Consider the following 25472-nt stretch of genomic DNA (forward strand, 5'->3'; position numbering starts at 1 on the left):
TATAGCCCGGTATTGCTCATGATAATGTCATCAAGAAGCCAAATCCCTGTTCTTGTAAATAATCACATGGACTCATTCATGAGTTTGTCAGACACACACTGGTGTGTGGGCTCCCCCCTGCCCCACTAAAGTCAACATGTGCTTCACCAACATTTCTTGCTTTTAGGTTGCTGCCATGAAGTGGAGAACAAGAAGACTTCTTTTGAGCAAAATGTTTCTTTTCAAAGAATGTCACAGATCAGGACTCCCAAGGCAGATCTATCCTCCAAAACGGCCCACCTCTGTGAATTATGTGTCCAAATATTGAGAGACTTTCTGTACTTGGATGAATGTCAAGCAATACATTCAAAGCTGAAATTACATAGGTCTAGGAAACAGTTGCATGTCAGCACAAACCTTGATCAGCATCAGAAGCAATGCATCGGGGAGAAACTCTTCAGAAGAGATGTGGATAGAACTTCATTTGTGAAGAACTGCAAATTCCATGTGTCAGGAAAGTCATTAGTCTTCAGGGTGGTTGAGAAGGACTTCTTGATCAGGTCTCAATTTCTCCAGCAATGGGCTACTAACACCTGGAAGAGGTCAAACAGAACTGAGTGTGAGACAGCCTTTCAGAGGGGAAAAACTTATCCTAACTGGGGAGAAGTTAGCAAGAAGTCACACCTCACTGTACACCAGAGAGTTCACACCAGGGAAAGGCCATATAAATGCAGTGAATGTGGGAAGTCATTTAGCTGAAACTTTGTGCTCTTTCAACATCAGAAAATTCACACTGGAGAAAGACCTTATGAGTGCAGTGAATGCGGGAAAACTTCTTATCAATGTTCTGCCCTTCATCAGCATCAGAGACTTCACACTGGTTCAAGGCCTTATAAGTGCACTGATTGTGGGAAATCCTTTGCCGATAATTCCACCTTCATCAAACACAGGAGAATTCACACTGGAGAAAGGCCTTATGATTGCAGTAAATGTTGGAAAACGTTTTCCCAAAGTTCTTCACTCCTTTGACATTGGAGAGTTCACGCTGGAGAAAGGCCTTATGAATGTGGAGAGTGTGGAAAATCATTTAGGCAAAAGCCCAACCCTATACAACATTGGAGAATTCACACTAGAGAAAGACCTTATAAGTGTGGGAAATTGTTTAACAACAAGTCCCATCTCATTGACCTCCAAAGAGTTCACACTAGAGAAAGGCCATATGAGTGTGGGGGATGTAAGAAATTCTTTAGCAAGTAGTCCTATCTCATGATACACCAGAGAGTTCACACCGGGGAAAGGCCATATAAATGCAATGAATGCGGGAAATCATTTGGTCAAAACTCTACGCTCCTTCAACACCAGAGAATCCACATTGGAGAAAGACCTTATGAGTGCAGTGAATGTGGAAAAACTTTTAATCAGTGTTCTGTTCTTCATCAGCATGAGAGACTTCACACTGGTTCAAGGCCTTTGTAAGTGCACTGACTATGGGAAATCCTTTGCTGATAATTCCACCTTCATTAAACGCAGGAGAATTCACACTGGAGAAAGGCCTTATGAGTGCAGCAAATGTGGGAAAGCATTTTCCCAAAGTTCTTCACTCCTTCGACATCAGAGAGTTCACTGGAAAAAAAAAAAAATCTTACAAGTAAAGGAAATTTGAGAAGCTGGTTAGCCCAAGCTGTTTTTCAAAATCAGAGAACTCACATTGGATCAAAGCCATGTAAGTGCCATGAATGTCAGAAATATTTTGCAAAAAGCTTCAGGTTCATTAAACACAGGCGTGTTCATACTGCAGAAAGACTTATATTGTAGGAAATGTTTGAATTCCTTTACCTACAACTCTAGTCTCATAGAATACTGTAATGTTCACACTGGATAATAGCCTTGTGGATGTGACTAATGTGGGAAATTTTTTTTTAGCCAAAACTCTAGCCTCATTACATACTGGGGAGTTCACAGGCTTCACTTTTATGTCATTGAATACCACAAAGTTCAGAAAAAAGTGCTGTGCAGGGATGAATTGTTGGTCAGTGTAGCACTGGGGAGATCCCTTACGAGGGTGTTGTCTGCCTCTGTTGACCTCATACATGCAATAAACCACTAATATTCCAGGTTTATGGGAGCTTCAGTGCATTTCTTAAGCTGCTCAGAGCCCTTACCAGATTCATGTCATTGCCAATTCCATAGCAAAAGCCATTTCACCACTGTTGTGTGGCAGGTGTTCATGATGTACACTTTTGAACCACCCTGAGTCCACGGAAGAACATTTTGATGTTGTCCCATTTATGGGAGCCTTTGTAGTAAATCTGAGCTCTCCTTCCTTTCTAATTCCTTTGATGGGTTACATCTCTGAGTTGACCAGTTTTTGTCTTAGACTACTCTGCTGGTGACTTGCAAACTGAGCCTACTTTTCTCAGTGTCTGTTGTGACTCCTGTGATGGGATTTTCCTCCCCTTCATGCCTCAAGCCCAGGAATAGTCTGCGTCCCATTATACTGGTTTGTGTGAAAAATGAAGACCTTACTGTTTTTTTTTTTTTGTTTTTTTGTTTTTTTAACAGCTCAGCTTTTTATTGAATATGTTACTAAAGAGGTTTAGTCAAAAAGACCAAAGCCCATGTCATCATCAGATTCTCCAGATTCTTCTTTCTTTGCTTCTCCTTCCTTCTCAGCTGGGGCAGCAGTGATGGATGCGGCAAGACCTCCTGCTGGCGCAGCACCAGCTTCCGGGGCAGGTCCACCGGCCCCCACATTGCAGATGAGGCTCCCGACGTTGACATTGGCCAACGCCTTTGCAAACAAGCCTGGCCAGAACGGCTCAACATTTACACTGGCTGCTTTTAATGACGGCACTGACTTTATCCTCCGTGACCATGCAGAATGAGGGCAGAGGAGATGCAGGTGAGCTCTGAGATTGAGGCCATGGTGAGGGCAAATGCTAGGTGGAGGCTGCCAGGTGTGGTGCTAGTCACCAGATGAAGTGAGGGCCTCATCCCAAAATGGCCTTAGCTTCCTCGGAAGACCCAAGCACCTCAACAGCAGAGGAGGAGAAAGCAAGACCCTCCTCTTCAATCTTGGGATTTTATTCCCTGCGGTGACTTGAAAACAGCTGGGTTCTAGCAGCAATCAGGGTTGAAAGGTTTTTTGTGGAACTGCACACTCTCCCTCAGGGGGTGCTGTGAAAGCACCTCTCTCTAGCTTTGTCCTAGTTATCACTGCTGCCCAGGGCCTCCAGGGAAAGACTGCAGGGATTTGTGGTTCTTATTTGTAGCCTGGATGCATTGGTATTTTGTTGGTTCAGATGTTAGTCTTTAGATGGGCAGTTGTGATACATTTGCTGCTTCCTAAGTCAAGAAAATTTTCCTCTTCACGGGGATCATGGATTGTGTCCACTTAGTAAGAGAAGTCTGTTCCCTAGGTCCTGCAGTGGGGCCATGTATCCACACGTCTAGAATTCCAGATAGTGGCGGCATAGGTTAGATTATACAGTCGTATAGGCAGGGGGAGTCATCTGTTACAGGAACACTGGATTTGTAGGGAGGGGGAAAGGCTACCACAAGTGTGTGGAAATGTGTCTGTATTGAAGGGGTCTCCACAATATTCCAGCTACTACCTGTGAAGGATGAGCCAGTGCAGAAATTGTCATGGCATCCGGAACTATGTATCTTCTATAGGGAAGCTGTTGTGACATGAAAAAATTATCAGTGGTTTTGTAGTATCTATGTGATTTCACTTCAGATGTGTTGCTGTGCAGGAAAATGAAGATAGTGAGAATGTGCTGTCCCCACTGAATGCAATGTAAACCCTGCATTCCTGTGGAATTTGGGGGGGAAGATTTCCTAGCAGTTCAGTAGTTAGGGCTTGGCACTTTCACTGCTGAGGGCTCAGGTTCAGTCTCTGCTACAAGCTGCAACCAAAAAAATATTAAATATTAAATTGTTTTTTGAAGTTTCTGTTTTTTCCCTAACAAAAGATAGTGAAACAGCAAAAACTTATGTTGGAATTTTATTTATTTTTCAGTGATGTGACCTCTCTGGTATAAAACTAATTGTTTTTTTAATGTGGGAGTATTTCATAAACACTTTGTTTACTGTACATAATGCAGTAGCCATGTACAGCATATACTTTTAAAGTTTAATCATTAATATTCTTGATCACTTAAAAATTTTTTATTATACTATGTGCCAATCTATGCTGTATAGCACAGTGACTCAGTTATATGCATATATACATTCTTTTTTTTAAATATTCTTTTCCATTATGATTTATCACACAGAGTATTCAATATAGTTCCCTGACCTTGTTTCTTGATTAATTCTTAAATCTAGAAACTCAACATTTTCAAGCCATGATTTGTAGCTCTGAATAAATAGGCTTTGAGTGTTCTTATTTGGTTGGCCATATTTATTTCCACAAGTCTAAGTAAATGTAGTCAAAATTCTATGTTATAAATTGATTTGAAATAGTTTTTGACTATGTGATTATACAAGTATTCATTTTATACAGCATTTAGTTTGTTGTATTTCATTTTCCATTTTAGGTTATTGACATTTTAGCAACAAATGGATCTAAGAAGATACCCTTAACTAACATCTTTAAAGGAGGCATTGTTGGTCTAAGTTGCATTTGGAAGCCTCATCACACCATGTATGGAAAGTGGTCCACTGGTTAATCAGAATTTTCTTTTGCTTGTGAGTAAACAATACTGTAGGATCCACTTAGGGGGACTTCAGTTCAGTTCAGTTCAGTTCAGTCGCTCAATCCGACTTCAGTTCAGGTAAGTTCAGTGTCAGACTCTTTGCAACCCCATGAATTGCAGCACACCAGGCCTCCCTGTCCATCACCAACTCCCGGAGTTCACTCAAACTCACGTCCATCGAGTCAGTGACGCCATCCAGCCATCTCATCCTCTGTCATCCCCTTCTCCTCCTGCCCCCAATCCCTCCCAGCATCAGTCTCTTTTCCAATGAGTCAGCTCTTCGCATGAGGTAGCCAAAGTACTGGAGTTTCAGCTTTAGCATCATTCCTTCTGAAGAACACCTAGGACTGATCTCCTTTAAAATGGACTGGTTGGATCTCTGCTGTCCACGGGAGTCTCAGGAGTCTTCTCCAACACCACAGTTCAAAAGCATCAATTCTTTGGCACTCAGCCTTCTTCACAGTCCAACTCTCACAGCCATACATGACCACAGGAAAAACCATAGCCTTGACTAGACAGACCTTTGTTGGCAAAGTAGTGGCTCTGCTTTTGAATATGCTCTCTAGGTTGGTCATAACTTTCCTTCCAAGGAGTAAGCGTCTTTTAATTCCATGGCTGCAGTCACCATCTGCAGTGATTTTGGAGCCCCCAAAAATAAAGTCGGACACTGATTCCATTGTTTCCCCATCTATTTCCCATGAAGTGATGGGACTGGATGCCATGATCTTCGTTCTCTGAATGTTGAGCTTTAAGCCAACTTTTTCACTCTCCTCTTTCACTTTCATCAAGAGGCTTTTTAGTTCCTCTTCACTTTCTGCCATAAGGGTGATGTCATCTGCATATCTGAGGTTATTGATATTTTTCCCGACAATCTTGATTCCAGCTTGTGCTTCTTCCAGCCCAGTGTTTCTCATGATGTACTCTGTATATAATTTAAATAAGCAGGGTGACAATATACAGCCTTGACATACTCCTTTTCCTATTTGGACCCAGTCTGTTGTTCCATGTCCAGTTCTAACTGTTGCTTCCTGACCTGCATATAAGTTTCTCAAGAGGCAGGTCAGGTGGTCTGGTATTCCCATCTCTTTCAGAATTTTCCACAGTGTATTGTGATACACACAGTCAAAGGCTTTGGCATAGTCAATAAAACAGAAATAGATGTTTTTTCTGGAACTCTTTTGCTTTTTTGATGATCCAGCGGATGTTGGCTATTTGATCTATGGTTCCTCTGCCTTTTCTAAAACCAGCTTGAACATCTGGGGGACTTAGCTATAGACAATTTATGAATAAGTTAGAGCTTTCTCACTGGTGAAACCACCTAAATCCTGTGCCTTTTGTGTTACTTAAAGGGGCAGGATTTAGGTGGAAGTAGCTTGGTGTCCTTTGTGTGTGTGTCTGTCTGCTGAACCATGTGGCTTGCCAGATCGTAGTTCCCTGACCAGGGATCAAACCTGTGCCCCCTGCAGTGGAAGCACAGTCTTAACCACTGGACCACCAGGGAAATGCCACTCAGTGTCCCCTGAATTGGCAATTTCCACATGGAGGAAAACCTCCATGTACATTCAGCATGGTTGTGTTCAAACCTCTGGTATTGTCAAAGACTTCCTAAATCCCAGGTTGGAAAAGAAAGCTTATTAGAACATTCATTTCTCTTCTGGGTGGACACAGTCCAGGCACCTTCTGACTGAGACAAGAAAAGCAACATTGGTTGAAGAATCTCTTAGACCTTTCCTGCAATGGATTTGAAGATTAATGAATCTTGCAGACTTAAAAGGTTAAAAATAATACAACCCCCCCTTTTATAAAGTTTTTTTAAAGGATACTAGAAAATGTAAGAAATTATACTAAGCTAATAAAGGAAAGAAACATTAGGCTTCTAATGGTTTGGATGGAGTCAGCACTTCACATTAGTAAACACAATCTTGCTCAAAGTTGTTTTCTCAAAGAAAAGTTTAAAAAATATAATTTTTAATGTTTTCCAGTTATAGGTTACAGCTTTTGCATAATTTGAAGTGTCTTTAAGCATTTGATTTAGGTATATAGATATTTGTAAATTATATTTTTGAAATATATGGCTTCTACAGTAGCCATACCAGGATGACTTTTTGCACAAATAACACTTCATAATTTTAATTTTAAAACAGAAACTACATTTTCTACCATGGAAAAGTATTACCACATTATTGTAGTTTATAGAAGACTAAAATTTAGTATCTAAAGATTTGGAATTTATGAATATACTCCACTGGGTCTATGGGTCAGCTAACTTGTTAACATTTCCACAAATAACTGTATCTGCTCAGTTCAGCATCTTGATATGAAGTACCCTTCATTCTCTTGCCACCCTTTATGTCAGCTTCCTGAATGCACACACCCCTTCACACACTTGTCCTTCATATGTACCTTTCTCTCTCTGGAGTATTCTTCCCAACACTCTACATTTAGTAAATCACCAAAAAATAATCATTGCAAACATTAAAAAAAAATCTTCAGAGAATTTTCCTAGAGACTTTAGGTAAAATTCACTGGAGTGGTGGTGTTGCTGTTTCTCCTTGTCCCGAGCAATGTAAGGAGTGTAAGGACAATGCTTTCTTCCCAGAGAAACAAAATGGACCACAGTTCATCAGATGTTTTACACCTAGTTTGTGCTTATGATGAATGGCCTCTGTCATTATTTCTGTTTTCTTGCCAGAAAAAATCCCACGGACAGAGGAACCTGGCTTAGTGACTAAACAGCAACAACAACAGAACTTTACATCTTGGGCTTCCCTGGTGGCTTGGTGGGAAAGGATCCTAATGGGATGCAAGAGACGTGGGCTGGGAAGAGCCCCTGGAGAAGGAAATAGCAACCCATTCCACTATTCTTGCCTGGGAAATCCCATGGACAGAGGACCTTGGTGGGCTACATTCCATGAGGTATCAAAAGAGTCGGACACAACTTTCTGACTAAACAACAACAACTTAGATCTTGAGGTACAAAGACATTATGCAGTAGTTGCAGAATGTGAGCTCAGTAGTTGTGGCACACAAGTTTAGCTGCGCTGGGGCACATGGAATCTTCCCAGACCAGGGATCGAACCTGTGTCTCCTGTATTGGTAGGTAGATTCTTAACCACTGCTCCACCAGGGAAGTCCCCCAAACCCTTACATTTTAAAAACAATCTGAAGAGTTTATACATTAAAATACATGCTGTCTGGGATTCAATTCAGTCACTCAGTCGTGTCTGATTCTTTGTGACCCCATGAACCGCAGCACGCCAGGCCTCCCTGTCCATCACCAGCTCCCGGAGTTCACCCAAACCCATGTCCATCGAGTCGGTGATGCCATCCAGCCATCTCATCCTCTGTCATTCCCTTTACAGGTGAAATAATATACTAAGATGCGTGGGGTAGATGAAACAAGACCAACCATGAAATAGCAAATAGTGCTGGAATATCGCAAAACACTGCAGCCATTGTCACATGTCAAAATGGCATTTGTTTTGTTCTTCTCTTTTTGAGATTGACACCAGATTCAGAAAGGAATTGAATATATGTGAGGATATGAAGTAATATATATTAAACAGATGAAAGTATTGCTCAGTGAATTGGACAGAGTCAGTTCAGTTCAGTCCCTCAGTTGTGTCTGACTCTTTGTGACCCCATGAACTGCAGCACACCAGGCTTCCCTGTCCATCACCAACTGCAGGAGTTTACCCAAACTCATGTCCATTGAGTCAGTGTTGCCATCCAACCATCTCATCTTCTGTCGTCTCCTTCTCCTCCTGCCTTCAGTCTTTCCCAGCATCAGGGTCTTTTCAAATGAGTCAGCTGTTCACGTCAGGGGGCCAAAGTATTGGCGCTTCAGCTTCAACATCAGTCCTTCCAGTGAATATTCAGGACTGATCTCGTTTAGGATGGACTGGTTGGATCACCTTGCAGTCCAAGGGACTCTCAAGAATCTTCTCCAACACCACAGTTCAAAAGCATCAATTCTTCAGCGCTCAGCCTTCTTCACAGTCCAACTCTCACATTCATACATGACTACTGGAAAAACCATAGCCTTGACTAGACGGACCTTTGTTGGCAAAATAATGTCTCTGCTTTTTAATATGCTGTCTAGGTTGGTCATAACTTTTCTTCCAAGAAGTAAGCGTCTTTTAATTTCATAGCTGCAGTCATCATCTGCAGTGATTTTGGAGGCCACTCCCCCAAATAAAGTCTGCCTCTGTTTCCACTGTTTCCCCATCTATTTGCCATGAAGTGATGGGACCAGATGCCATGTTCTTAGTTTTCTGAATGTTGAGCTTTAAGCCAACTTTTCCACTCTCCTCTTTCATCAAGAGGCTCTTTAGTTCTTCGCTTTCTGCCATAAGGGTGGTGTCATCTGCGTATCTGAGGTTATTGATATTTCTCCCAGCAACTATAAAGGCAGGGTTTCTGTTGTCTTGGGAATCATTGTCAGAGACCTGTCTTTGTATTCCTTCCTCAAGGTGGCGCAGCATCCTTTTCCTTATCTACACTTTTGTGTATTTGTCTATACCAAACACAGATGAACAGTGCACTATTGTTTATTAGCTTCAGTTTTCAGTGTCTCCATTCTGTGTCTAAGTGACTCTGCATAGGTCATTTGGGTTTTTTTGTTTGTTTGGCCGTGCTGGGATGCTTGTGGGATCTTAGTTCCCTCATCAGGGATTGAACCATGCCTCCTGCCTTGGAAGGGAGGAATCTTAATCACTGGACCGCCTGGGTAGTTCCAGGATGCATTTGGATTGATGAATTTGATAGCATCTGGAAAGGTGCTCTTAGACTCTAGGAACACGCTGAGCTTCGAAGAATTTGAAAGAAAATGTCTCCAAACACTTGGGTGATCAGTTACAGACAGTAATCCTCAAACATCTGAGTGCATTCTCTTTAAGAAGGAACGCCCCACCTCAGTCTCTGGACTTAGGTTGTTATTTTAGCAAATCTCACAGTGTAGCTTCGCCGTTTCTCCTGGACGCCAGGGATAACTCAAAACTGGACCTTGGCCCCTGTATCCGTGGGAAAATACATTACCCAGGCGGCTGTGCGATGGGTGGCTGCTGACGATCAGCCAATTAAGACAAAGAGCAGCCGCATTTTCCTGTGAGGCAATAATGTCTGGGCGGGACTTCCGGCCGCGACGCTCTGAGCGTCATTTTGAAAGTGCTAGGGGTTTTTCATAATTCAAGCGCTTCGGTTACTCGCTGGGAAGGGGGATGAGCCTGAGAAGGTACCCGCTGCAGAGAGGCGGGTGTGAGGCTCGGTGACGCCGGCCAGGGTGCGCCGCGCCAAGACCCGGAGGGGCCCGCCGGGCGGGGTACTCCGCTGCCCCCGGCCCCGCTCCGCCCGCAGAGTCCGATGGCGGCGGCACTGAGGGACCCGGCTCAGGTAAACGCTGGGCCCCCTGGGCCTTCCCCGCCCTCACCCCGCCGGACACGGAAGCCCCGAGCGTCGAGGGGGCGGCGGGCGCCTGCTCACGTGCCCGCAGCCCGGTCCCCGGGATCCAGGCGGGTGAGGCCGCTTGGGTGGGGCTCTATGTCTGACAGACTGGGAATGCGCCTGGGAGAGGGTGACGGGCGGAGGAACCTGCAGGCGCAGAGATTTGGCGGTGGTACTGACCAGGGACTAAGGTCTAGCAATTCTAGTTGCAGCTGGGCCAGTCAAGGTTGCAGTGTTGCTGCGAGAAAGGTTGGCCATTTATGGAAATTTCCTGGCAGCCCAGTGGTTAGGATTCTGCCTCTCTTGGCTGAGGGCTCCGGTTCAACCCCTGGTTGGGGAACTAAGATCTCACGAGTCCCACCGTGCGGCCAGAAAAAAAGAAAAGACCATTTATCTCATAGGTAATAGAGGGTTTGAATAGCAAGCGGGAAGTGATTGCATGCATACCAAAATAGGCTCCCTCTGACTGCCAAGAAAAAAAGTAGGAGACGGAGGAAGGAGACAGGCAGCACAGAGGTATTAATTGTAATAGCCTAGGTGTGTATTGATGGACCGGAGTGACTACCTTGGATGTGTGAAAAGTGGTTGAATTCTGGATCAATTTTTTGAGGTGTTACTGAAATCGCAAGTCCTTGTGCCCCACACGGAGATCCAACCAGTCCATTCTGAAGGAGATCAACCCTGGGATTTCTTTGGAAGGAATGATGCTAAAGCTGAAGCTCCAGTACTTTGGCCACCTCATGCCAAGAGTTGACTCATTGGCAAAGACTCTGATGCTGGGAGGGATTGGGGGCAGGAGGAGAAGGGGACGACAGAGGATGAGATGGGCTGGATGGCATCACGGACTCGATGGACGTGAGTCTGAGTGAACTCCGGGAGACGGCGATGGATAGGCAGGCCTGGCGTGCTGCGATTCATGGGGTCGCAAAGAGTCAGACACGACTGAGTGACTGAACTGAACTGAACTGTGCCCCACACACAGTCAGACCCGTCAATATTAAAACAGAGTTTGGAACAGAAGTTTGTTACAGATTTGTACAAGATGGGTGGCTCATGCCCTAAGAGCCCCAAAGTTGCTGAAAACTTTCAGTAAGGCCCTTTAAAAGCAAAAGGTGAGGTGTGGGCGTGGTTAGTTGTAGATGTCTCGTGTCAGATCTTTGTTCTTGGGATCAGTTCATGGTCAGGTAAGGATGTTCCTGTAAGTCTGTACCAGATGAATGTTATTCTCTGTTCTGACAAGAAAGGGCAAAGTCCCAAGGCACAACTTTCACCCTCCAATGTCCCAGCCCTACCTAAGAGGAGCAGATTGCAGTTGGCAGCTCCTTCAAGGCCGGGGCCCCAGACTTGCCCAGCTGTCATCCCTGAGGGAGCCACGCACCCAACCCAGCTGGCCCTCAGTCTCAGTTCAGTTCAGTTACTCAGTCGTATCTGACTCTTTGCGACCCCATGGATCGCAGCATGCCAGGCTTCTTTGTCCATCACCAACTCCCAGAGCTTACTCAGATTCATGTCCTTTGAGTCGGTGATGCCATCTCATCCTCTGTTGTCCCCTTCCCTTCCTGTGTTCACGGTCTTTTCCAATGAGTCAGTTCTTCACATCAGGTGGCCAAAGTACTGGAGTTTCAGCTTCAGCATCAGTCCTTCCAATGAATATTCAGGACTGATTTCCTTTAGGATTGACTGGTTTGATCTTCTTGCTATCTAAGGGCCTCTCAAGAATCTTCTCCCAGCACCACAGTACAAAAGCATCAACTCCTCAGTGCTCAGCTTTCTTTATAATCCAACTCAGGCTCCTCAGGCTGTCCAAAGTGGGGAACCAGTTCTCACAGACTGCAAACCATGCAGACGGCCACTGCTGTTACATCGCAGAGACAAGAATGGGAGAGAGGTTCACTACTGCCTCACGGCCTGGGCCACAGCTAGTAGAGGGCTTTATGAGGGTGCTGAAGCCCTGCAGGACGTAATCCCCAGCCTGTTTCTTGGACTCTCCAGGTGACCCTCTGGTCCAAGCCTGGTTGCCCTGGAGGGCCTCCAGAAGAAGGCCTGAATCTGTCCTAGCTCACTCTCCACCTCATGATCACCACACCACTGACCCTTGGCTGAATCACTTCCCTAAAGGTCACTCATTGACATTTGGTTGCTTGTGGGGAGGGTCCTTGGAGGCACTGACCAGTGGCTGAGCAAGACTTATTGTTTAGTTACAGAGTAATGAGGCATAGCCATGGCTGCCTGCTGAGGGTTTTTCTTACCCTGCTCTCATACAAAGGGACAAATAAAATTATGGGTGTTGTTGATGACAAGAGAAGGGCAATTGTAAGGGCTGACCCTTGGGTTTTGGCCCTAGTAGACAAAGGGGTGGAAGACCCATCAACTGGATGGGGACCTTAGCAGCAGGTTAATTTTCCTTGGAAATATTATGAGTTTGTTTGGCTCTCTGAAGAGTCTGAAACGTCTCAGAGAAGACTGAGTGTAGGCAACATGGGCAGTTGACTGGGCAGGTCTGGAAAACTGGGGAACGTGTTCAGGAATGGAAATTTTCAAAAGTGATGAGCATTGTGTGGGGCTGTGGATCACATTTAGGAGGGGAGTGCAGGTTACAGTGGCCATGATATTAGTAGGTCAGAAAGACTAGGGTGTGCTGAGGAGTAGTACTTTTGCTCAGGGTTTGTAGGGCATTGCAAACCCAAGTGAAGTAGAGAAGTGGCAGTGGGACCCGTGTAAGAGAGGTCAACTTGGCAGGCAGCCAAGGCTTCAGTGGGATGAATGGAGTCTGAGATATGGCTGAGGAGACCCAGGAGTAATTGAGACAAGAAGGCAGTAAGGCTGGGGCTGCTTCTCATTTAGTACTATATGACTTCTCCAGAATGTTGCAGTGAACTTTGACAGGGTCTGGGATGTTTTAGTCTTGTTAGTGGATAAGGTCTGGAGCAGATGTCATTTGTGAGTCACTATGACTGGAGGAGAAATTTTTAGGGCTGGATTTTTTTTACAAAGATTGAGTGGAGAGAAGCGCGTTGTGGTTGTTGAAAGGGCAAAGCTGGCAATAAAGAAGTTGAAGAGAGTTATGGGAATGTGAAAATCCTGTGTGGTTTTCGGGCGGGGAATATTGAAGGAAGGACTGGCAGCCTGTGGCAAGATCTTCTAAGCAGCATGTGTGGCTTAGCCTGGTGTCAGATCCATCAGAGGACTGGGGTTGTAGTGAATCTTCTTTAATTTCTCAAGCATTCTCTGGATGCCAAGCACCAGTGTGCATGTATGTTCAGGAAGAATTCTATGGTGTGGTGCAGGGAGATGGCAGTGCTGTGGAGGTGCAACTGTAGAGTCTGAAACTGTGAGAGAAGTGCTGCCTACAGAATGATATGCCCATTGAGAGGGAGTGTGAACTGGTGGCCTCAGGTTCCTAATGTTGAGTATTTACAAGTGAAGCATGTTCTTATCTTTGGCTGTGTCTGGATTCCCATAATTTGGGAGACTCTAGGGGAATTGCTTGGTTGGGGGGACAGGACATTGCAGGCCAAACCCAGAGTTTAGATGGCACCTGTGTGCACAAAATTCTGGAGAAGCCTTGTAGTACCGCCCCCCGCCCCCCGCCCAGTTCCTGCCGAGGGCTGAACACAGTGAGTAAAGCAGGTGGTGAAGAGAGAGAAGGCATCACTGGCACCAGTGGAAGATGGGAATGGCATAGGTGTTTGGAGAGATGTGTTGTGGATTCCTAGAGAATGTTCAAGGTTTCATTTGTCCCCTTCACCACAGGGTAGTGTGACCTTTCCAGATGTTGCTGTGTACTTCTCCTGGGAGGAATGGAGGCTCCTTGATGAGGCTCAGAGACGCCTGTATCTGGATGTGATGCTGGAGAACTATGCACTTATATCCTCACTGGGTAAGACCTTCAGCCTCCCTACTGACCTGGGCTGGCCTCTGTCTGTATCCTGCCTCACGCCCCAGAAGGTGCTCTGTCCTCACATGGTGTAGGCACTGCTTGCTTCCCCAGTGTCCTGGGTAGTTGTGGTTAATAGGGCTGGGCCGTTTGCACTGCCCTTTTTTCTCCCCTACATCCCTAATACCTGTTACACTGAATAGTCACAGGGAAGGGTTTGTGGTTCGTACCTTCTTGCAGTAAGGCCTTTGGGTGCAGCTTGCTCGCCCTTTCCCTGAATGGGTCAGTGTGTCCAGATCCATGCAGTTTCTGTGGCCCCTCCTTTAGCTGACAATTCTGTTTCTGCCTGTTTATGGAATTGCAGCCCTTGTCATGGGGACTACTTACATGAGCATTGGTTACTCTGGATCTCTCTCCTATATAGTTCTTTTTATGATGTTTAGACCTCTTGTTTCCATTTCATCCTGTCGTCCCAACTTTATTGAGGTATAACTGATAAAATTTTATGTACTTAATATATATAATGTAATGATTTGATACATATATATATTATGAAACAATTATCACCATGAAATTTATTAACACACCTATCACCAGACATAACTTATTTTTCTTTCGTGTGTGTGAGAATACTTAGGATTTGTTAGCAAATTTCAAGTGTACAATACAATATTAATGACTATAGTCACTATTCTGGACGTTTGGTTCTTAGAACTTACTCATAACAAAGTGTTTTTGACCATCTCCCCATTTTTATAGCTCTCAATATTTGGCATTCTACTTTATGCTTCTCTAAGTTTGACTTTTTTAAAGATTCTATATTTAATAAACTATTTGTTCTTCTCTCTGTGGCTTATTTCATTTAGCATAATGTCCTCTAGGCTCATGATTGTTGCAAGTGGCAATTTTTCCTTTTTCTTGTCTGAATATTCCTGCACACATAATCATGGGAAAGTTGGTGCGTGTGTGTGTGTACCGTATTTTATCACTTCATCCGGTAATGAACACTTTGAAATGTTTCTGTATCTTGGCTCTTTTGAATAATGCTGCAGTGAACATGCACATGCACCTGTTTCATGAAGAAACTGGTTTTGTTCCTTGGGATATATACCCAGAAGTTGGTGTGTTTGATCATATGGTAGTTCTACTTTCAATATTTTGATGAATATTTGTGGTATTTTCCATGACTACATTAATTTACATTCTTTGCAACCATGTGCAATGGTTCCCTTTTCTGTGTATCCTTGCTAGCATGTTACCCCTCATTTTAAAAAAAAACTTACTTTTGGCTGCACTGAGTTTTTGTTGCTGTGTGTGAGGTTTCTCTAGTTGAGATCAGTGGGGGCTACTCTAGTTGTGGTGCATGGGCATTTTTTTTTAATTGGAGGCCAATTACTTTACAATATTGTAGTGGGTTTTGCCATACATTGACATGAATCAGCCATGGGTGTACATGTGTTCCCCATCCTGAACCCCCTCCCACCTCCCTCCCCTCCCATCCCTCAGAGTCATCCCAGTGCACAGCCCTGAGTACACTGTCTCATGCATCGAACCTGGACTGGCGATCTGTTTCACATATAATATACATGTTTCAATGCTAGTCTCTCAAATCATCCCACCCTTGCCTTCTCCCATAGCGTCCAACAGTCTGTTCTTTACATCTGTGCCTCTTTTGCTGTCTCGCATATAGGGTCATCTTTACCATCTTTCTAAATTCCATATATATGTGTTAATATACTGCATTGGTGTTTTTCTTTCTGACTTACTTCACTGTATAATAGGCTCCACTTTCATCCACCTCATTAGAACTGATTCAAAGATGCATAGGCTTCTTATTGCAGCATCTTCTGTTGTGGAGCACAGGCTCTAGGGCAAGTGGGCTTCACTAGTTGGGGCGCATGGGCTCAGTTATCCTTCAGCATATGGCATCTTTCTGCACCAGGGATCAAACTTGTGTCCCATGCATTGGCAGTTGGATTCTTGACCACTGGACCACCCTTGGAGGGGGGGGGTCATGTCTTTTTTAATTTTTTTAAAGATTCGTTTATTTTTGGCTGTGCTGTCTTCATTGCTGCATTTGGACTTTCTCTAGTTGCAGCAAGCAGGTCAGCTTAGTTCCTTGACCAGGGATTGAACCTGGGTCATTGCAGTGAAAGAGCTGAGTCCTAACCATCAGATCTCTAGGGAATTCCCCTAGTTTTGTTTTCTTGAGTTTTTTTGTTTATTTTATAATAATCCTTTGGCTATTTGCTAAGTTTTGTGGTTTTATATATAAATTCTCTGATTTCTTGTTCTATTTCTGTGAAAAATGTCCTTGGGATTTCGATTGAGATTGCATTCAATCTGTAGATTGCTTTAGGTAGTATGGACATTTTATTTATTTATTTTTTCCAAGTTTTTTTTTTTAATTTAAATTTGATAATGTTAATTCATCCAGTCAGTGAGCATGTAATTGCTTTCCATTTGTATCTTTTTCAATCTTTCAACAATGTCTTAGAGTTTTTCATGTATAGGTCTTCATCCTTCTTGGTTAAATATTCCTAGGTATTTTATCCTTTTTGTTGGGATTGTTTTCATTTTTTTGCTAGCTCACTGTTCAAGTGTAGAAATTGAACTGTTTTTTGTATGTTGATTTTTTACCCTGCAACTTTGTTGGTTATTTCTAATAGATTATTGGTGGAGTCCTTTGAGTTTTCTTTGTGTAAAACCATGATATCTGCAAATAGTGAAAGTTTTACTTCTGCCTTTTCCATTTTGGATGCGTTTTTTTTCCTTTTTTTCCCTTGCCTGACTGCTCTTTGCTAGGACTTTCAATATTACACCGAATAAGAGTGGAGATAGTGGACATCTTTTTCTGGTTCCTGATTTTAGAGGCATAGCTTTTGACATTTCACCATTGAGCTTGATGTCAGCTGAAGGATTTGCCTTCTATGACTTTTATTATGTTCAGGTATGTTCGTTCTTTACCCACTTAATTCAGAGTTAATATTTTGTTCAGGATTTTTGCATCTGTGTTTATCAGAGATGCTATCCTATAATTTTCTGTGTTGTCTTCATCTGGTTTTGGTATCTGGTGATGTTGCCACTGTAAAATGAGCTAGGAAGCATTCCTTTCTCCAGTATTTTGAAAGAGTTTGAAAAGGGTAGGTATTTTATCTTTTTTGAATGTTTGGTAGAAGTCACCTGTGAAGCCAAGATTTTTATTTTCCTATATATGCCTACAGTAAGCATTTATTGCTCTAAGTTTCCCTCTTTGAACTGGTAAGGTATTTTTTGGTTTCTTCTGAGATGCATTATTTTCCCATGATTGTGTTGTTTAATTTCCACATATTTGTGAATTTTCCCAGTTTCCTCCTTGTTACTGATTTTTTGCTTCAATCCATTTTGGTCAGCAAAGATACTTTATATTATTTCAATCTCCTTAAATTTGTTAGACCTGGTTTTATAACCCATAGCATATGATCTGCTCTGGGCAGTGTTCTGTATGCAATTGAGGAGAATGTATTCTGCTGCAGTTGGACGTTATATTTTGTATATGTCCATTTGGTCTAAAGTATATGTTCAAGTGCAAAGTTTTCTGACTGAATTTCTGTCTGGTTGATCTACCTATTGTTAAAGGAAAATATTGAAGTCTCTAGCTCTTCTTGTTTTTTTTCCTAATTTTATTTATTTATTTGACTGTGTCAGGTCTTAGTTGCAATACACAGGATCTTTGTTTCATCATTTGGAATCTTTTGTTGAGGTACATGGACTGCCTAGTTCTGGTGCATGGGCTTCAGTGTTTACAGCACACAGGCCCTCCATTGTGGTGAGCTGGCTCTGGAACTCATGGGCTCAGAAATTGTAGCATGCCAGCTTAGTAGCTCTGCAACATGTGAGATCTTAATTACCTTACTAGGGATTGAACCCCTGTCCCCTGCATGGCAAGGTAAATTCTTAACCACCAGACCACCAGGAAAGTTCTATGAAATCTGCTTTCAGATTGGTTAACATTTGATGCATACATTTTCATGCTACAATGTTCAATGCATATACACTAACTATTGTTATAGTTCCTTGATTAACTGTTTTATCATCATATCATGAACTTCTTTGTCTTTTGTGGCAGTTTTTCACTTAATATTTGTTTTGTCTGAAGCTATACAGTACTTATGCTGACTTCCAGTTTTCCATTTGCATGGAATGTCTTTATGTTGCCTTCATTTTGATCTCTGTGTGTCCTTAGCACTGACGTGTGAGTCTCTTTTTGACAACATAAGATTCGGTCTAATTTGATTGCTGTTTTTGTTTTAAGATTTTGATGGGGACTATTTTAAAGTGTTTATTGAATTTGTTACAGTATTGTTTCTGTTTTCTGTTTTGGTTTTTTGACAGAGGTATATGGGATATCAGCTCCCCAACCAGGGATTGAACCCACACTCCCTGTATTGGAAGGTGAAGTTTTAACCACTGGATCTCCAGGGAAATCGTAGCCACTGTTTATTGTTTTCTGGCTGTTTTGTTGTTGATGCAGATGCAGATTTGTGATGAGCTTGACCCTTCCCTATAGTCAATATGTACTTGACCTGCATTTCTTTCTATTCAGGTTGCTGCTGTGGAACAGAGAATCCAGAGGCACCTTCTCAACAGATCACTTCTCTAGGAGTGTCACAGGCTAGGACTCCAAAGGCAGCTTTGTCTACTCAAAAGATGAACCCTTGTGAAATTTGTGGTCCAGTCTTGAGAAACATTTTCCGCTTGGCTGTGCACCATGAAACACAACACATCCAGAAACTGGTGAGGTGTGCAGCATGTGTGAAACAATTCTGTTTTAGTGCAAACTTTCAGCAGTACCCGGAGCAGCACATGGGAGAGAAAACCCTCAGAAGCAGTGTGGACAAGGCCTCGTTTGTGAAGAGCTGCAGCTTCCATGTGTCACAGAAGCCATTTACCTGCAGGGATTTTGAAAAGGACTTCCTGACCATCATGGTTCACCTGCAGCAACAGGCTGTGAAGAAGCCAAACACAGTCACCCAGTGCAGGTCAACCTCACATGGCAGGAAAACTCATCACACATGGAAAGAATGCAAGAAAGCCCTTAGTCCCCCACATACACTTGTTCACGACCAGGGTGTCCACACTGGAAGACCTTGTTTCGTGTGCAGTGAATGTGGGAAAGCATTCAGGTACAAATCCTCATTTGTTGTACACCAGAGAGCCCACGCTGGAGAATGGATTCATGTGTGTGGTGAATCTGGAAAATCCTTCAGGCAAAGCTCAACTCTGTGTCAACATCAAAGTATTCAGACTGGGGCAATGCAATACAATTGCAGCAAATGTGGGAAATTCTTAAGTCACAAATCTGTCCTCATTTCTCCCCACACATGGCACAGTGGAGAAAACAGTTATGTGTGTGGTGAATGTTCGAAATCTTTTACCTCTAGCTCAGCCCTCACTTACCATCAGAGATCTCACACAGGAGAAAGGCCTTATGAGTGTAGTGACTGTGAGAAATCTTTTGTCTCTAGGCCTGCCCTCAGATATCATCAGAGATCTCACACAGGAGAACGACCTTATGCATGCAGTCAATGTGGGAAGACTTTTACCACTAGCTCTAACCTCCATTATCATCAAAGAGTTCACACTGGAGAAAGGCCTTATGAATGTAGTGAATGTGGAAAATCTTTTAACAATAGGTGGGTTCTCATTCAACATCAGAGAGTTCACACAGGAGAAAGGCCTTATGAGTGTACTGAGTGTGGGAAATTGTTTAAGTATGGATCCCAATTGAATCAACACCAGAAGGCTCACACTGGTGAAAAGCCTTTTAAGTGCACTGAATGTGGGAAGTCTTTTAACAATAGGTGGACACTCATTCAGCACTGGAGAGTCCACACCGGAGAAAGGCCTTTTGAGTGCAGTGAATGTGGGAAGTCCTTTAATCGAAGAAATAACCTCATCTTACACCAGAGAATTCACACAGGAGAAAGGCCTTATGTGTGCAATGAATGTGGGAAATCTTTTACCTTCAGCTCCAGCCTTCGTTATCATCAGAGAGCTCACACTGGAGAAAGACCCTATGAGTGCAGTGAATGTGGGAAATCTTTTATCTCAAGGTCTGACCTCCATTATCATCAAAGAGTTCATTCTGGAGAAAGACCTTATGAGTGTAGTGAATGTGGGAAATCCTTTATCCAAAGAAATAACCTCATAATACACCAGAGAATTCACACAGGAGAAAGGCCTTATGAGTGCAGTGAATGTGGTAAATCTTTTACTTGTAGTTCCACTCTCCATTATCATCAGAGAGTTCACACTGGAGAAAGGCCTTACGTGTGCAGTGAATGTGGGAAATCTTTTATTACCACGTCCAAACTGCGTTGTCATCAGAAAGGTCACATTGGAGAAAGGCCTTAAGAGTGCACTGAATGTGGAAAATCTTTTGTAGGAAAAATCTAACCCCTTTCACATCAGAGTTCACACAAAGGCATGGCACAGATATGCAGCAAATGTGGTTTCAGCATTCAGTTTAAGGGCACTGGAGGAAACTTTGTGAGGAGCCATCTGTCTTAATTGACTTTCATCCATCTACGCATAAACAGTGGGAGAATCCCTGGTTATGTGTGAAGCATGTGTGATTATGTTGCACTCTCCAACCTATCCAGGGTTCATCCCACATTTGCGTCACTGCCATCTTTGTTCAGTTCAGTCGCTCAGTCATGTCCGACTCTTTGCAGCCCCATGAATTGCAGCATACCAGGCCCCCCTGTCCATCACCAACTCCCAGAGTTCACTCAAACTCATGTCTGTCGAGTCGGTGATGCCATCCAGCCATCTTATCCTCTGTCGTCCCCTTCTCCTCCTGCCCCCAATCCCTCCCAGCATCAGAGTCTTTTTCCAGTGAGTCAACTCTTCACATGAGGTGGCCAAAGTACTGGAGTTTCAGCTTTAGCATCATTCCTTCCAAAGAACACCCAGGACTGATCTTCTTTAGAATGGACTGTTGGATCTCCTTGCAGTCCAAGGGACTCCCAAGAGTCTTCTCCAACACCACAGTTCAAGCGCATCAATTCTTCGGCGCTCAGCCTTCTTCACAGTCCAACTCTCACAGCCATACATGACTACTGGAAAAACCATAGCCTTGACTAGATGGACCTTAGTCAGCAAAGTAATGTCTCTGCTTTTGAATATGCTATCTAGGTTGGTCATAACTTTCCTTCCAAGGAGTAAAAGTCTTTTAATTTCATGGCTGCAATCATTATCTGCAGTGATTCTGGAGCCCCAAAAAATAAAGTCTGACACTGTTTCCACTGTTTCCCCATCTATTTCCCATGAAGTGATGGGACCAGATGCCATCATCTTCGTTTTCTGAATGTTGAGCTTTAAGCCAACTTTTTCACTCTCCTCTTTCACTGTCATCAAGAAGCTTTTTAGTTCCTCTTCACTTTCTGCCATAAGGGTAGTGTCATCTGCATATCTGAGGTTATTGATATTTCTCCTGGCGATCTTGATTCCAGCTTGTGCTTCTTCTAGCCCAGTGTTTCTCATGATGTACCCTGCATATAAGTTAAATAAGTAGGGTGATGATATACAGCCTTGACTGTACTCCTTTTCCTATTTGGAACCAGTGTGTTGTTCCATGTCCAGTTCTCACTGTTGCTTCCTGACCTGCATATAGGTTTCTCAAGAGGCAGGTCTCTTGAGAGACCTGGTGGTCTGGTATTCCCATCTCTCTCAGAATTTTCCACAGTTTATTGTGAACCACACAGTCAAAGGCTTTGGCATAGTCAATAAAGCAGAAATAGATGTTTTTCTGGAATTCTCTTCCTTTTTCCATGATCCGGCAATGTTGGCAATTTGATCTCTGGTTGCTCTGCCTTTTCTAAAACCAGCTTGAACATCTGGAAGTTCACAGTTCATGTATTGCTGAAGCCTAGCTTGGAGAATTTTGAGCATTACTTTACTAGCATGTGAGATGAGTGCAGTTGTGCAGTAGTTTGAGCATTCTTTGGCATTGCCTTTCTTTGGGATTGGAATGAAAACTGACCTTTTCCAGTCCTGTGGCCGCTGCTGAGTTTTCCAAATTTGCTGGCATATTGAGTGCAGCACTTTCACAGCATCATCTTTCAGGATTTGAAATAGCTCCACTGGAATCCCATCACCTCCACTAGCTTTGTTCGTAGTGATGCTTTCTAAGGCCCACTTGACTTCACATTCCAGGATGTCTGGCTCTAGATGAGTGATCACACCATCTCGATTATCTGGGTCATGAAGATCTTTTTTGTACAGTTCTTCTGTGTATTCTTGCACCTGTTCTTAATATCTTCTGCTTCTGTTAGGTCCAGACCATTTCTGTCCTTTATCGAGCCCATCTTTGCATGAAATGTTCCCTTGGTATCTCTAATTTTCTTGAAGAGATGGCTAGTCTTTCCCATTCTGTTGTTTTCCTCTATTGTTTTGCATTGATCACTGAGGAAGGCTTTCTTGTCTCTCCTTGCTGTTCTTTGGAACTGTGCATTCAGATGCTTATATCTTTCCTTTTCTCCTTTGCTTTTCGCCTCTCTTCTTTCCACAGCTATTTGTAGGGCCTCCCCAGACAGCCATTTTGCTTTTTTGCATTTCTTTTCCATGGGGATGGTCTTGATCCCTGTCTCCTGTACAGTGTCATGAACCTCCATCCATAGTTGATCAGGCACTCTGTCTATCAGATCTAGTCCCTTAAATCTATTTCTCACTTCCATTGTATAATCATAAGGGATTTGATTTAGGTCATACCTGAATGGTCTAGTGGTTTTCCCTACTTTCTTCAGTTTAAGCCATCTCTGTGGTCAAGGCCATTTCACAGCCACCACCTAGCAGGTCCACATAGTGTGCTCAGGGAAATTTAACTCTGTGCCCCCATGTATTGGCCAAATCAGGAGTTACCTGAGCCCTAGGGAGTTCTTTCCTCCTCTTTGATGGTGTTGGGCATAAACCTAACCCAATGTTTATCCATAGAACATAATTTGACTGTGCTGGTAGTGCTCCAACAAAGACAACAGTTTTAAGGGACATGTTGGTGTCATGTGATACTTGTGATGAGTGTGTCCAGCTTGCAAGTCATGGACTCCAGAGCTCTGCTACACATTGCTTTGAACAGTAACAGAGGCCTTACCCTTGAAGTCTTCATTAATCTTGACAGTTCTGTTCCTGTGTAGGGTAGTTTGTAAACTAGTACAGATTTCTAATCTACAGGCAGGAAGGAGGGGAAAATTTTTTATAGATCTTACATGCTGTACCTGAGGAGGAGCAGCAGCATGGCAGAAAATAACTTGGTGATTTTGACCAAATTTGCATTACTGCTCAGAGCCTCCTAGGAAAGACTGAAGGACTTTCTCTTCATTTGAAGCCTGTATGCTATATATTTTATGAGTCTCAGATGACTCTTAAGGAAGGGGAGTGGAGAACCATATCATTTTTTTCTCTTGGAGTTACGATCACAGAGATTTCCACCACTGTTGTCAGAATGTCTTCCCCAGGTCTACAAAGATCCACATTCCTTGATGGCCACAATCCACTGGTTGTCATTGGTTGTAAGAGGACCCTGAGAGATACAGAACAGTTGTATGGGGAACCATAGTAAGTATGGAAACTCTAGTATATAGTGTAGAAGACTGCAGCCAATTAGATGAAATGTACCTCTTCTAAAAATGTAGCTAGAGGGAATTCCCTGGTGGTCCAGTGGTTAGGACTTACGATTTCACTGCCAAGGGCCCTGGTTCAATCCCTGGTTGGGGAACTAAAATCCCATAAATCTCAAAGTGTGACCAAAATAAAACAAAGTGTAGCCAGCAATGTTTCTGTGACTCTGCTGCAAATCTCAGGACTTGTGGGCATGCCTATGTTGTGTAGCTGAGGATGTTGTCAGGGAAATTAGGCTTTGAGGATCGCTATAGCCTGTCAGTGATGTTCCCCTCAAGGCCCTTACCATGCAGGGAGGAAAAAAGGGAAGAAGCTTCATATTCCGAGGATGTGGTTCTCGGCCTGTGCGGCACTCCTCCTGATGGATAGAAATGTTTGTTCCTCACTGTATTTGCTGCTACTGAGACAAGACTGACCTTCCAGAGGGCATAAGGAGTCAGTACAGTGTTTCTTAGCCTATTTTCCATAAAGAGTGGGACATGGGTTGTCCCCCCCCCCCTTGTGCCAGTTTTTAAAGCTTTATAAAGATAAAATTTACCTGTAATCAACAGCTTATAAGTAAAATATACAGTTTTACAAATTTTGACATGTACAGACCTCTGAAAACATCATCCTACTCTTGATAATGACCAAATATGTCATAGTGTGTTTACCTCGTGTCTTTTTATCATGGCTTCTTGCTTTCCCACCTCTCCAGGTAACCATTTATATAATAGATAACCTTTGCATTTTCTTTTATGATGGGACTAAGCTGTTTTTTCCCCTCTGGTTTTCTTTGTTTTGTAATTACTTTGAGATATGGGTATCTCTTTTTTTTTTTTCTGAGTGATAGTCTTACCTTTAGATATGCCACTGTTGATTTACTTATCCATCTCTTTATGGTTCTTTAGGTTATTTCTAGGTTGTGACTATTGGAAGTAAACCTGTTACAAACATTTGTGTTAGTTTACATGGATGTGTGTTTCTTTGGTCTTGTGTCAGTAACTTAAACTGGGATGTCTGAGTTACAGGATAGATCTAAAATGATTGTACCCTTTTTTTTTTTTTTGCATATTAACTAGCAGTATGTTAGAGAGTTCCGCTTCTTCTACATCCCTGCTAATGCTTGATATGATTTATAGCAGCCCTCTTTAAAAACTGAATAGTGCTATCTCGAGGCTTCCCCAGTGGCCTAGTGGTAATTCACCTGCAATTCAGGAGACACGAATTTGATCCCTGGGTTGGGAGGATCCCCTGGAGGAGGAAATGGCAACCCATGCCAGTATTCTTGCGTAGAGAATCCCTTGGACAATGAGATTGGTGGGCTGCAGTCCAGTGGTCACAAAGAGTTGGACGTGACTGAGTAACTGAGCATGCACACATACAGAGTGCTATCTCAGTGTGGTTTTAATTGCATTTTTTAATGATTTGTGGTTTTGAGCACTTTGCAAGTCTTTGCCACCTGTGTATTTGTTTCTGTGCTGTTTCACTGCTTATTTGCTATTTTTTCATATGCATTATGACAGTTTCCCAATTCATTGACAAATAAGACACTGAAACAGCAAAGACACGTGGAATTTTACTCTTTCTTAAATGAGTAATATTTGCCACATGGAATCTTTGTTTTTAATACAGGTAGGATATTTCCTTATTTTTCTTCAAATTGTCTGAGTTACGCACAATGTCATGACCACATCCCACACATATTTAAGATAAGTCTGCATTATAAACATGACCTCCATTACTTAAACCCAGGTATTCAATAATACAACAAATGTAGTCTTACTTTATAGTGTTTCCCAATCACCACTAATTTGGAATGTGGTCAGAGAAGG

General features: G+C 43.0%; 2 protein-coding genes across 2 annotated transcripts; one reads left to right on the top strand and one right to left on the bottom strand.

Annotated features, from left to right (window-relative positions):
• The first annotated feature begins 486 nt into the window (after positions 1-486).
• Positions 487-24593, top strand: LOC138418334 (zinc finger protein 256-like). The gene is made up of 5 exons (XM_069549537.1): positions 487-1702; positions 2653-2881; positions 4521-4671; positions 13875-14001; positions 18584-24593. Exons 3-5 carry the CDS (start codon positions 4630-4632, stop codon positions 20392-20394), a joined length of 1980 nt encoding a protein of 659 aa, XP_069405638.1. The 5' UTR covers positions 487-1702; positions 2653-2881; positions 4521-4629; the 3' UTR covers positions 20395-24593.
• On the bottom strand, positions 2576-2904 carry LOC138418337 (large ribosomal subunit protein P1-like). The gene is made up of 2 exons (XM_069549539.1): positions 2853-2904; positions 2576-2784 (listed from the first exon to the last, which is right to left on the bottom strand). The coding sequence occupies exons 1-2, from the start codon at positions 2902-2904 to the stop codon at positions 2576-2578; spliced, it is 261 nt and encodes an 86-aa protein (XP_069405640.1).
• Positions 24594-25472: the final 879 nt, after the last annotated feature.

This window comes from Ovis canadensis, chromosome 14 (assembly GCF_042477335.2).
Source record: "Ovis canadensis isolate MfBH-ARS-UI-01 breed Bighorn chromosome 14, ARS-UI_OviCan_v2, whole genome shotgun sequence".
Taxonomy (NCBI): Eukaryota; Metazoa; Chordata; class Mammalia; order Artiodactyla; family Bovidae; genus Ovis; species Ovis canadensis.

What these genes read in the sequence shown, in the direction of transcription:
- LOC138418337 (XM_069549539.1), bottom strand. Translation starts at nt 2,904, where the DNA reads ATGGCCTCAATCTCAGAGCTCACCTGCATCTCCTCTGCCCTCATTCTG. An exon ending in CTCTGCCCTCATTCTGCATG is followed by an intron (nt 2,785 to 2,852) that starts GTCACGGAGGAT and finishes CGTTCTGGCCAG; the next exon opens with GCTTGTTTGCAAAGGCGTTG.
- LOC138418334 (XM_069549537.1), top strand. Translation starts at nt 4,630, where the DNA reads ATGGAAAGTGGTCCACTGGTTAATCAGAATTTTCTTTTGCTT. An exon ending in ATCAGAATTTTCTTTTGCTT is followed by an intron (nt 4,672 to 13,874) that starts GTGAGTAAACAA and finishes CCTTCACCACAG; the next exon opens with GGTAGTGTGACCTTTCCAGA. An exon ending in TGCACTTATATCCTCACTGG is followed by an intron (nt 14,002 to 18,583) that starts GTAAGACCTTCA and finishes CTTTCTATTCAG; the next exon opens with GTTGCTGCTGTGGAACAGAG.